The sequence below is a fragment of the Phyllobates terribilis genome, unplaced genomic scaffold, assembly GCF_046119375.1.
Source record: "Phyllobates terribilis strain yellow unplaced genomic scaffold, ASM4611937v1 Scaffold_4__5_contigs__length_816908805, whole genome shotgun sequence".
Taxonomy (NCBI): Eukaryota; Metazoa; Chordata; class Amphibia; order Anura; family Dendrobatidae; genus Phyllobates; species Phyllobates terribilis.
This window is the reverse complement of record NW_027362764.1, coordinates 792082628-792095471: the sequence shown is the minus strand read 5'-3', so window position 1 is coordinate 792095471 and position 12844 is coordinate 792082628. Positions and strand designations below refer to the sequence as shown.

The 12844-nt window shown below is 49.3% G+C and overlaps 1 protein-coding gene across 1 annotated transcript in view; it reads left to right on the top strand.

The window, feature by feature from the left end:
• LOC141264727 (uncharacterized) overlaps window positions 1-12844 on the top strand; it is a 161102-nt gene that overhangs the window by 96934 nt on the left and 51324 nt on the right. Inside the window, exon 12 of the mRNA XM_073676988.1 lies at window positions 4842-4947. Coding sequence (XP_073533089.1) covers window positions 4842-4947 — 106 coding nt within the window. The remainder of the gene's footprint in view (window positions 1-4841; window positions 4948-12844) is intronic.

The following is a 12844-nucleotide window of genomic DNA, read 5'->3' as shown; positions in this document are numbered from 1 at the left end:
TGGTGCCGTAAAGGCGTCGCGATATCTTTTAATTCGTTTTGGCGCGCAAGTAGTGGTGCCGGATATGGCGTCACATCCAATGCACTCATGGAACACACCGGTGAAATGTAAGTGTCACCATCCAGGCGTCCGGCGGTAGAGCGCATAGAAAGGACGTTACATTCGGGGTGTCCCGTGGAATAGATGGATGGAACGCAGATGTCACTTCCGGTGCTCGGGGAAAATGAATCCTTTGTAATTTTTGGAGTTACCCGAATGCATGAGGATCTGTATGTTTGTTGTGTCTATTTTAAGACGTATTGCTTTTTAACACTATACGTTAAAGCAGGGGAGGAGAACTTCAGGCCCGTGGGCCGTTTTACGCCCTTGATTAACTTTTATCCAGCCCCGGGTCAGATTGTCGGGGACCGCAGTGCTTGGGCCGGCTGCTGTATTGTGACGGCCGCCTATTGTCCTTAGGGTTAGTATGTGTGAAGGTTATCTCCTGCTTTCACGGTCTCATTGTTGTTGGGAATTATTCTAATCTACTCCAAGCATGTAGCCAGGGAAGGTCCATAAATATAGGTCCTCTCCTCAATAAAATAAAGTTCTGGTTATAAGCTGTGCGGATTACTACTTTAGCAGGTCCCGTGTCTCCAGTGAGATTGCAGGCACTTTTTAGTTGGAGCTCCTAATTAAAGCAGCTTTGTATTCTTTGGATCTTTCCTTCACAATAAGACATTACAACAGGTGTTTCCTCTTTATCAGGTTGTTGCTTTCTTTAACCTCTCTCAGGTGCTGTCATGAGTGATTAGAAAAAATGATAACTTGCCTATAATTAGATTTTCCAGAAACTTGTGACACCCCCCCCCCCCCTACTTATTCCCTCCTCTTTGCTTGTGGTTGGTTGAGGTTTTTTCTGTCTTTTTTTTTTTCTCATGGTGAAGAAGTGTATAACTAATAAGAATGATGATGATGGTGGTGGTCATATACTTGGGTGACTCCTACTTGACTACTTGGAAACCACTGAAGGAGGAAGGAATTCGTAGTTGCCTTTTTATTTTTTGCTCTTGGCTCCCTGTTCAGTGTTTGGGCAGATCCCCCCTCTCGTGGTTGCTATCCTGAAATTCCTGGAAAAGTAAATTGCTGGTAATTAAGCAGGTGGGACAGTAAGAAGCTTTTAAAAATGTAAGGCTATGTGCCCACGATGCAGAAATGCTCCGGATTTTTCCTGAACGTTTCTGCATCTCCCTGACAGAAAAAACGCATGCGGATTGTACATATGGATTGTACATGCGGATTGCGCGTGCGGATTGTACGTGCGGATTGTACATTCGTTTTTCCTGCTAGGGACATGCGGATGTGAAGCGTTCTTCACTTGTATTTCCGCATGCGGGTTATCAAGCGATTTTAGCATCACTTGGAAAGTGCTTGACAACTTGGTCACACTATATAAAGCCATGCAACCGGCAACCGGCATATATAGTGTGACCCGAGAGAATGGTAAAAAATAAAAAATAATATATACTTACCTTCCGATGGCCCCCACAGTCTTTATTCGCTTCATCCTGGCTCCCGGCAGCTCGCGGTACACTGAAGGACCTGCCGTCACATGACTATGACGTCAGCGCAGGTCCTTCAGTCCACCGCGAGCTGCCGGCAAGCGAAGACATTGAGACTGGGGGCCATCAGAAGGTGAGTATATATTTATTTTTTATTTTATTCTTTTTTTTACAGGTTCTACGGTACCTGGGTCAGGAGGAGAGTCTCCTGTCCTCCACACCCGGGTACCATCCGCACATTGAAACTCATGGAATCCGCATGTACAGACGCAGTGATGCGGATTCCATGCGTTCCAATGCAAGTCAATGGCGGCGAAAACGCAAAATAATTGGTAGTGCTGCGTTTTTTTTCCGCAATGATAATCCGCAGCAGAAATCTCCGCAGCATGTGCACAGCACATGCGGATTATCATTGGGGAACATGGCAGACCTTCTACCAAGCGTTTTTTAAGCGTTTCTGCAGCATTTTTGCCGCTGCGGAAACGCTTAAAAAACGCAACGTGGGCACACAGTCTATGGGTTGGTAATTGATAAAAATGCAACATGAATGCTCAAAAGAGAAATGTAAATCGCATCAGTATCTGGTGACCGCCCATCACCTCTACCATCAGTATCTGGTGACTGCCCGTCACCTCTACCATCAGTATCTGGTGACCGCCCGTCACCTCTACCATCAGTATCTGGTGACCGCTCGTCATCTCCATCATCAGTATCTGGTGACCGCTCGTCATCTCCATCATCAGTATCTGGTGACCGCCCATCACCTCTACCATCAGTATCTGGTGACTGCCCGTCACCTCTACCATCAGTATCTGGTGACCGCCCGTCATCTCCATCATCAGTATCTGGTGACCGCTCGTCATCTCCATCATCAGTATCTGGTGACCGCCCGTCACCTCCATCATCAGTATCTGTTGACTGCCCGTCGCCTCCATCATCAGTATCTGTTGACTGCCCGTCTCCTCCATCACTTCTCTGTCACTTGCACACAGTTTATGAAGGATTCTTGCAGGAGGTTTTTCCAAACATCTTGGAGAGCTGACGCCAGATCTGCTGTATATGATGCTTGTACATATCCTGTCTCTTACCGTGACCCCAGACAGACAGTATGATGTGGGATCAGGGCTCTGTGGGGCTTGATCATCATTTCTAGTTCTCGTCATTCTTAATTACATTGGCTGGATGTTTGGGGTCATTGTTTGGCTGCAGAAGAATAAATGTTGGGCCAATCAGACTGCTCCTTGATGGTATTACATGATGGGTATTTATCTACTTAATTCTGGACACCATAAATCTTGAAGAAATTCCCAACTCAATTTGCTGAAAAGCCGCCTACAAGCTTGCAGGACTTTCCACCTGCATCACTGCTCCTGCAGACCCTTATTAGTGTGTCGCCCTTTGGGAACACACTGACTTCTTCTGCAGTCGAATTGATATTTTGAGGCTTCGGTCAAGGGCACCTGCTGCCATTTTTCTGCTCCCCGGTTCCTATGTTTTCGTGCAGCATTGAGTTGCTCAGCTTTGTAGAAGGCTTGGACTTTTTAGCTGCAATTCTTCCCTGAAGACAACTTCTCCTAACAGAAGATGGGATTCAGTAATTGATGATTGCACTGCTGGACGTCTTATGATCTTGAAGGGTTCCTTGGCCGACCAATGTCCTGAATGTTGCCAATTTCTTGGTGTTTATCATGCAATACCATCAACCAGGAGTCTAGTTGGGTCCAAGCAGATTCTGCAGCCGGACAACGACCTCAAACATCAAGCTAATATAATTAAGAACAATCTTCAGTATTAAAAAAAAAAAAAAATGAGGAGACCTGGAATTCATGATCCGGCCCCACAGAGCCCTGATCTCCCATCATCCCGTCTGTCTGGGGTCACATGAAAAGATAGACGGATCCCCACCAGCCTCATACACAGAAGATCTGGGTTTACCTCTTCTGTGGAGTTCCTTCAGAAACTTTTAGAAACTATGTAAGTGACGAGAAGAAGTACGATATGTTTTGTATTTATTAGGAAGAAAAATGTCATCTGTTGAGATGATACCAACAATTTATAGTTTTAGTTTCTTGCCTTCATAATTTTAAGAAAAATCTTTGTTAGGCTATGTGCCCACGATGCAGAAATGCTCCGGATTTTTCCTGAACGTTTCTGCATCTCCCTGGCAGAAAAAACACATGCGGATTGTACATGCGGATTGTACGTGCGTTTTTCCTGCCAGGGACAACTGTAATTGACGCGTTTTGATCATGTGATTTCGCATGCGGGTTGACTAGCGCTTTCCAAGCGTTTTTAGCACCATTTGGAAAGTGCTTGACAACTTGGTCACACTATATAAATCCATGCAACCGGCATATATAGTGTGACCGAAAGAATGGTAAAAAATAAATATTATACTTACCTTCTGATGGCCCCCGGTGTCCTTATCTGATCCATCCTGGCTTCCCGGTGTCTCGCGGTTGTGTAAAAGGACCTGCCATGATGTCATTTAGTCATGTGACGGGTCACGCGACCGCCGACGTCAGCGGCTGCGTGACCCGTCACATCACTAAATGACGTCATGGCAGGTCCTGTTAGACCATCGCGAGCTGCCGGGAAGCCAGGACGGATCACTATGGAGACCGGGGGCCATCAGAAGGTAAGTATAATGTATATTTTTTTTTATTTTAATTCTTTTTTTTTTTTTACAGGTACTATGGTACCCGCGTCTGGATGAGAGTCTCCACTTCTCCAGACCCGGGTACCATCCGCACATTGAATCGCTTAATATCCGCATGTGCACATGTAGTCATACGGATATTATGCGATTCAATGCAAGTCAATGGCGGCAAAAATGCAGCGATTACACAAAATAATTGGTAGTGCTGCGGATTTTTCCGCAATGATAATCCGCAGTGGAAATTTCCGCAGCATTTGCACAGCACACGCGGATGATCATTGGGGAACATGGCAGACCTTCTACCAAGCGATTTTTAAGAGTTTGTGCAGCGGAATTGCTTAAAAAACGCATCATGGGCACACAGCCTAAGGGAAAAAAAAAATTCGTACAGGAGGCAGGTAATTGTCAGTCGTTGAGGGGGTAAAATGATTTCCCGGTTTGGGTAAATATATGTCCATTTGTCCATCTCCTAAATTTTGTCCTAACGAGGTCAAAGGTGGTAAGGTGTTCACTGCCGGAAACAAACGCTTATAGAGAAGAAGAGGGTGACCTATTTACAGACCACTTCCATTACCTTTATGCTGATTTGTTTCTCCGTGTCACTGCCATATTGTACTGACGTGTTACACATGGTGCATCAGGGGGAAGATCTCACTATTATTAAAGTGGAGGTTAAAGAAGAAGCTGATGAGATGAGGATTGATCCACCGAGTATGAACGAGGAAATTCCCGTAGATGATTCTGCAGGTATGTAATACGGAACTGGGAAAGAGAACTCGGCCGTTTGTTAAAGGGTTTTTCCCACGAAAGAAAGTTGATTTTAATCAATAGATCTCGGAATAATAATTTCCACAATTGGATGTTTAAATAAAATGTTCCTGTGCTGAGATAATCTTATAAATGTGCCCCTGCTGTGTACTGTGTAATGGCCGTGTCTGACCGTACAGGAATATGGTCTTATCATACCACAGCTCCTGGGCAGGGGGGGGGGAGCAAAAGAGTATACAGACAAGACAGCAGGGGAGAGAGCAAAAGAGTATACAGACAGGACAGCCGGGATCACTGCTGATTCTTTTTGTGAGGTATAACATTTCCCTGCCTGTTTTTAAACGATGTTTTACTTCAAAGAATGAATCAGCCACGATCTCCTGCTGTAATGTCTGTATACTCTCCTGCTGTAATGTCTGTATACTCTCCAGCGCCCTCCTCTGCTGTAATGTCTGTATACTCTCCTGCGTCCTCCTCTGCTGTAATGTCTGTATACTCTCCTGCTGTCCTGTCTGTATACTCTCTTGCGTCCTCCCCTGCTGTAATGTCTGTATACTCTCCTGCGTCCTCCCCTGCTGTAATGTCTGTATACTCTCCTGCGTCCTCCCCTGCTGCAATGTCTGTATACTCTCCTGCGTCCTCCTCTGCTGTAATGTCTGTATACTCTCCTGCGTCCTCATCTGCTGTAATGTCTGTATACTCTCCTGCGTCCTCCCCTGCTGTAATGTCTGTATACTCTCCTGCGTCCTCCCCTGCTGTAATGTCTGTATACTCTCCTGCGTCCTCCCCTGCTTTAATGTCTGTATACTCTCCTGCGTCCTCCTCTGCTGTAATGTCTGTATACTCTCCTGCGTCCTCCCCTGCTGTAATGTCTGTATACTCTCCTGCGTCCTCCCCTGCTGTAATGTCTGTATACTCTCCTGCGTCCTCCCCTGCTGTAATGTCTGTATACTCTCCTGCGTCCTCCCCTGCTGTAATGTCTGTATACTCTCCTGCGTCCTCCCCTGCTGTAATGTCTGTATACTCTCCTGCGTCCTCCCCTGCTGTAATGTCTGTATACTCTCCTGCGTCCTCCCCTGCTGTCCTGTCTGTATACTCTCCTGCGTCCTCCCCTGCTGTAATGTCTGTATACTCTCCTGCGTCCTCCCCTGCTGTCCTGTCTGTATACTCTCCTGCGTCCTCCCCTGCTGTAATGTCTGTATACTCTCTTGCATCCTCCCCTGCTGTAATGTCTGTATACTCTCCTGCGTCCTCCTCTGCTGTAATGTCTGTATACTCTCCTGCGTCCTCCTCTGCTGTAATGTCTGTATACTCTCCTGCGTCCTCCTCTGCTGTAATGTCTGTATACTCTCCTGCGTCCTCCTCTGCTGTAATGTCTGTATACTCTCCTGCGTCCTCTGCTGTAATGTCTGTATACTCTCCTGCGTCCTCCTCTGCTGTAATGTCTGTATACTCTCCTGCGTCCTCCTCTGCTGTAATGTCTGTATACTCTCTTGCGTCCTCCCCTGATGTAATGTCTGTATACTCTCCTGCGTCCTCCTCTGCTGTAATGTCTGTATACTCTCCTGCTGTCCTGTCTGTATACTCTCTTGCGTCCTCCCCTGCTGTAATGTCTGTATACTCTCCTGCGTCCTCCCCTGCTGTAATGTCTGTATACTCTCCTGCGTCCTCCCCTGCTGTAATGTCTGTATACTCTCCTGCGTCCTCCCCTGCTGTAATGTCTGTATACTCTCCTGCGTCCTCCTCTGCTGTAATGTCTGTATACTCTCCTGCTGTCCTGTCTGTATACTCTCTTGCGTCCTCCCCTGCTGTAATGTCTGTATACTCTCCTGCGTCCTCCCCTGCTGTAATGTCTGTATACTCTCCTGCGTCCTCCCCTGCTGCAATGTCTGTATACTCTCCTGCGTCCTCCTCTGCTGTAATGTCTGTATACTCTCCTGCGTCCTCCTCTGCTGTAATGTCTGTATACTCTCCTGCGTCCTCCCCTGCTGTAATGTCTGTATACTCTCCTGCGTCTTCCCCTGCTTTAATGTCTGTATACTCTCCTGCGTCCTCCTCTGCTGTAATGTCTGTATACTCTCCTGCGTCCTCCCCTGCTGTAATGTCTGTATACTCTCCTGCGTCCTCCCCTGCTGTAATGTCTGTATACTCTCCTGCGTCCTCCCCTGCTGTAATGTCTGTATACTCTCCTGCGTCCTCCCCTGCTGTAATGTCTGTATACTCTCCTGCGTCCTCCCCTGCTGTCCTGTCTGTATACTCTCCTGCGTCCTCCTCTGCTGTAATGTCTGTATACTCTCCTGCGTCCTCCCCTGCTGTCCTGTCTGTATACTCTCCTGCGTCCTCCCCTGCTGTAATGTCTGTATACTCTCCTGCGTCCTCCCCTGCTGTAATGTCTGTATACTCTCCTGTGTCCTCCTCTGCTGTAATGTCTGTATACTCTCCTGCGTCCTCCTCTGCTGTAATGTCTGTATACTCTCCTGCGTCCTCCTCTGCTGTAATGTCTGTATACTCTCCTGCGTCCTCCTCTGCTGTAATGTCTGTATACTCTTCTGCGTCCTCCCCTGCTGTAATGTCTGTATACTCTCCTGCGTCCTCCCCTTCTGTAATGTCTGTATACTCTCCTGCGTCCTCCCCTGCTGTAATGTCTGTATACTCTCTTGCGTCCTCCCCTGCTGTAATGTCTGTATACTCTCCTGCGTCCTCCCCGGCTGTAATGTCTGTATACTCTCCTGCGTCCTCCTCTGCTGTAATGTCTGTATACTCTCCTGCGTCCTCCTCTGCTGTAATGTCTGTATACTCTCCTGCGTCCTCCCCTGCTGTCCTGTCTGTATACTCTCCTGCGTCCTCCCCTGCTGTAAGGTCTGTATACTCTCCTGCGTCCTCCTCTGCTGTAATGTCTGTATACTCTCCTGCGTCCTCCTCTGCTGTAATGTCTGTATACTCTCCTGCGTCCTCCCCTGCTGTCCTGTCTGTATACTCTCCTGCGTCCTCCCCTGCTGTCCTGTCTGTATACTCTCCTGCGTCCTCCTCTGCTGTAATGTCTGTATACTCTCCTGCGTCCTCCTCTGCTGTAATGTCTGTATACTCTCCTGCGTCCTCCCCTGCTGTAATGTCTGTATACTCTCCTGCGTCCTCCCCTGCTGTAATGTCTGTATACTCTCCTGCGTCCTCCCCTGCTGTAATGTCTGTATACTCTCCTGCGTCCTCCTCTGCTGTAATGTCTGTATACTCTTCTGCGTCCTCCCCTGCTGTAATGTCTGTATACTCTCCTGCGTCCTCCCCTGCTGTAATGTCTGTATACTCTCCTGCGTCCTCCCCTGCTGTAATGTCTGTATACTCTCTTGCGTCCTCCCCGGCTGTAATGTCTGTATACTCTCCTGCGTCCTCCCCGGCTGTAATGTCTGTATACTCTCCTGCGTCCTCCTCTGCTGTAATGTCTGTATACTCTCCTGCGTCCTCCCCTGCTGTCCTGTCTGTATACTCTCCTGCGTCCTCCCCTGCTGTAAGGTCTGTATACTCTCCTGCGTCCTCCTCTGCTGTAATGTCTGTATACTCTCCTGCGTCGTCCTCTGCTGTAATGTCTGTATACTCTTCTGCGTCCTCCCCTGCTGTAATGTCTGTATACTCTACTGCGTCCTCCCCTGCTGTAATGTCTGTATACTCTCCTGCGTCCTCCCCTGCTGTAATGTCTGTATACTCTCTTGCGTCCTCCCCGGCTGTAATGTCTGTATACTCTCCTGCGTCCTCCCCGGCTGTAATGTCTGTATACTCTCCTGCGTCCTCCCAGGCTGTAATGTCTGTATACTCTCCTGCGTCCTCCTCTGCTGTAATGTCTGTATACTCTCCTGCGTCCTCCCCTGCTGTCCTGTCTGTATACTCTCCTGCGTCCTCCCCTGCTGTAAGGTCTGTATACTCTCCTGCGTCCTCCTCTGCTGTAATGTCTGTATACTCTCCTGCGTCCTCCTCTGCTGTAATGTCTGTATACTCTCCTGCGTCATCTCCTGCTGTAATGTCTGTATACTCTCCTGCGTCCTCCCCTGCTGTAATGTCTGTATACTCTCTTGCGTCCTCCCCGGCTGTAATGTCTGTATACTCTCCTGCGTCCTCCCCGGCTGTAATGTCTGTATACTCTCCTGCGTCCTCCTCTGCTGTAATGTCTGTATACTCTCCTGCGTCCTCCCCTGCTGTCCTGTCTGTATACTCTCCTGCGTCCTCCCCTGCTGTAAGGTCTGTATACTCTCCTGCGTCCTCCTCTGCTGTGATGTCTGTATACTCTCCTGCGTCCTCCTCTGCTGTAATGTCTGTATACTCTCCTGCGTCATCTCCTGCTGTAAGGTCTGTATACTCTCCTGCGTCCTCCCCTGCTGTTATGTCTGTATACTCTACTGCCTCCTCCTCTGCTGTAATGTCTGTATACTCTCCTGCGTCCTCTCCTGCTGTCCTGTCTGTATACTCTCCTGCGTCCTCTCCTGCTGTCCTGTCTGTATACTCTCTTGCGTCCTCCCCTGCTGTAATGTCTGTATACTCTCCTGCGTCCTCCCCTGCTGTAATGTCTGTATACTCTCCTGCGTCCTCCCCTGCTGCAATGTCTGTATACTCTCCTGCGTCCTCCTCTGCTGTAATGTCTGTATACTCTCCTGCGTCCTCCTCTGCTGTAATGTCTGTATACTCTCCTGCGTCCTCCCCTGCTGTAATGTCTGTATACTCTCCTGCGTCTTCCCCTGCTTTAATGTCTGTATACTCTCCTGCGTCCTCCTCTGCTGTAATGTCTGTATACTCTCCTGCGTCCTCCCCTGCTGTAATGTCTGTATACTCTCCTGCGTCCTCCCCTGCTGTAATGTCTGTATACTCTCCTGCGTCCTCCCCTGCTGTAATGTCTGTATACTCTCCTGCGTCCTCCCCTGCTGTAATGTCTGTATACTCTCCTGCGTCCTCCCCTGCTGTCCTGTCTGTATACTCTCCTGCGTCCTCCTCTGCTGTAATGTCTGTATACTCTCCTGCGTCCTCCCCTGCTGTCCTGTCTGTATACTCTCCTGCGTCCTCCTCTGCTGTAATGTCTGTATACTCTCCTGCGTCCTCCCCTGCTGTAATGTCTGTATACTCTCCTGCGTCCTCCCCTGCTGTAATGTCTGTATACTCTCCTGCGTCCTCCCCTGCTGTAATGTCTGTATACTCTCTTGCGTCCTCCCCTGCTGTAATGTCTGTATACTCTCCTGCGTCCTCCCCGGCTGTAATGTCTGTATACTCTCCTGCGTCCTCCCCGGCTGTAATGTCTGTATACTCTCCTGCGTCCTCCTCTGCTGTAATGTCTGTATACTCTCCTGCGTCCTCCTCTGCTGTAATGTCTGTATACTCTCCTGCGTCCTCCCCTGCTGTCCTGTCTGTATACTCTCCTGCGTCCTCCCCTGCTGTCCTGTCTGTATACTCTCCTGCGTCCTCCCCTGCTGTCCTGTCTGTATACTCTCCTGCGTCCTCCCCTGCTGTCCTGTCTGTATACTCTCCTGCGTCCTCCTCTGCTGTAATGTCTGTATACTCTCCTGCGTCCTCCTCTGCTGTAATGTCTGTATACTCTCCTGCGTCCTCCCCTGCTGTAATGTCTGTATACTCTCCTGCGTCCTCCCCTGCTGTAATGTCTGTATACTCTCCTGCGTCCTCCCCTGCTGTAATGTCTGTATACTCTCCTGCGTCCTCCTCTGCTGTAATGTCTGTATACTCTCCTGCGTCCTCCTCTGCTGTAATGTCTGTATACTCTTCTGCGTCCTCCCCTGCTGTAATGTCTGTATACTCTCCTGCGTCCTCCCCTGCTGTAATGTCTGTATACTCTCCTGCGTCCTCCCCTGCTGTAATGTCTGTATACTCTCTTGCGTCCTCCCCGGCTGTAATGTCTGTATACTCTCCTGCGTCCTCCTCTGCTGTAATGTCTGTATACTCTCCTGCGTCCTCCTCTGCTGTAATGTCTGTATACTCTCCTGCGTCCTCCCCTGCTGTCCTGTCTGTATACTCTCCTGCGTCCTCCCCTGCTGTAAGGTCTGTATACTCTCCTGCGTCCTCCTCTGCTGTAATGTCTGTATACTCTCCTGCGTCCTCCTCTGCTGTAATGTCTGTATACTCTCCTGCGTCATCTCCTGCTGTAAGGTCTGTATACTCTCCTGCGTCCTCCCCTGCTGTAATGTCTGTATACTCTCTTGCGTCCTCCCCTGCTGTAATGTCTGTATACTCTCCTGCGTCCTCCCCGGCTGTAATGCCTGTATACTCTCCTGCGTCCTCCTCTGCTGTAATGTCTGTATACTCTCCTGCGTCCTCCCCTGCTGTCCTGTCTGTATACTCTCCTGCGTCCTCCCCTGCTGTAATGTCTGTATACTCTCCTGTGTCCTCCTCTGCTGTAATGTCTGTATACTCTCCTGTGTCCTCCTCTGCTGTAATGTCTGTATACTCTCCTGCGTCCTCCTCTGCTGTAATGTCTGTATACTCTCCTGCGTCCTCCTCTGCTGTAATGTCTGTATACTCTCCTGCGTCCTCCCCTGCTGTAATGTCTGTATACTCTCCTGCGTCCTCCCCTGCTGTAATGTCTGTATACTCTCCTGCGTCCTCCCCTGCTGTTATGTCTGTATACTCTCCTGCGTCCTCCTCTGCTGTAATGTCTGTATACTCTCCTGCGTCCTCTCCTGCTGTCCTGTCTGTATACTCTCCTGCGTCCTCTCCTGCTGTCCTGTCTGTATACTCTCCTGCGTCCTCCCCTGCTGTCCTGTCTGTATACTCTCCTGCGTCCTCCCCTGCTGTAATGTCTGTATACTCTCTTGCGTCCTCCCCTGCTGTAATGTCTGTATACTCTCCTGCGTCCTCCCCGGCTGTAATGTCTGTATACTCTCCTGCGTCCTCCTCTGCTGTAATGTCTGTATACTCTCCTGCGTCCTCCCCTGCTGTCCTGTCTGTATACTCTCCTGCGTCCTCCCCTGCTGTAATGTCTGTATACTCTCCTGTGTCCTCCTCTGCTGTAATGTCTGTATACTCTCCTGTGTCCTCCTCTGCTGTAATGTCTGTATACTCTCCTGCGTCCTCCCCTGCTGTAATGTCTGTATACTCTCCTGCGTCCTCCCCTGCTGTAATGTCTGTATACTCTACTGCGTCCTCCTCTGCTGTAATGTCTGTATACTCTACTGCCTCCTCCTCTGCTGTAATGTCTGTATACTCTCCTGCCTCCTCCTCTGCTGTAATGTCTGTATACTCTCCTGCGTCCTCTCCTGCTGTCCTGTCTGTATACTCTCCTGCGTCCTCTCCTGCTGTCCTGTCTGTATACTCTCCTGCGTCCTCCCCTGCTGTCCTGTCTGTATACTCTCCTGCGTCCTCCCCTGCTGTAATGTCTGTATACTCTCTTGCGTCCTCCCCTGCTGTAATGTCTGTATACTCTCCTGCGTCCTCCCCGGCTGTAATGTCTGTATACTCTCCTGCGTCCTCCTCTGCTGTAATGTCTGTATACTCTCCTGCTGTCCTGTCTGTATACTCTCTTGCGTCCTCCCCTGCTGTAATGTCTGTATACTCTCCTGCGTCCTCCCCTGCTGTAATGTCTGTATACTCTCCTGCGTCCTCCCCTGCTGCAATGTCTGTATACTCTCCTGCGTCCTCCTCTGCTGTAATGTCTGTATACTCTCCTGCGTCCTCCTCTGCTGTAATGTCTGTATACTCTCCTGCGTCCTCCCCTGCTGTAATGTCTGTATACTCTCCTGCGTCTTCCCCTGCTTTAATGTCTGTATACTCTCCTGCGTCCTCCTCTGCTGTAATGTCTGTATACTCTCCTGCGTCCTCCCCTGCTGTAATGTCTGTATACTCTCCTGCGTCCTCCCCTGCTGTAATGTCTGTATACTCTCCTGCGTCCTCC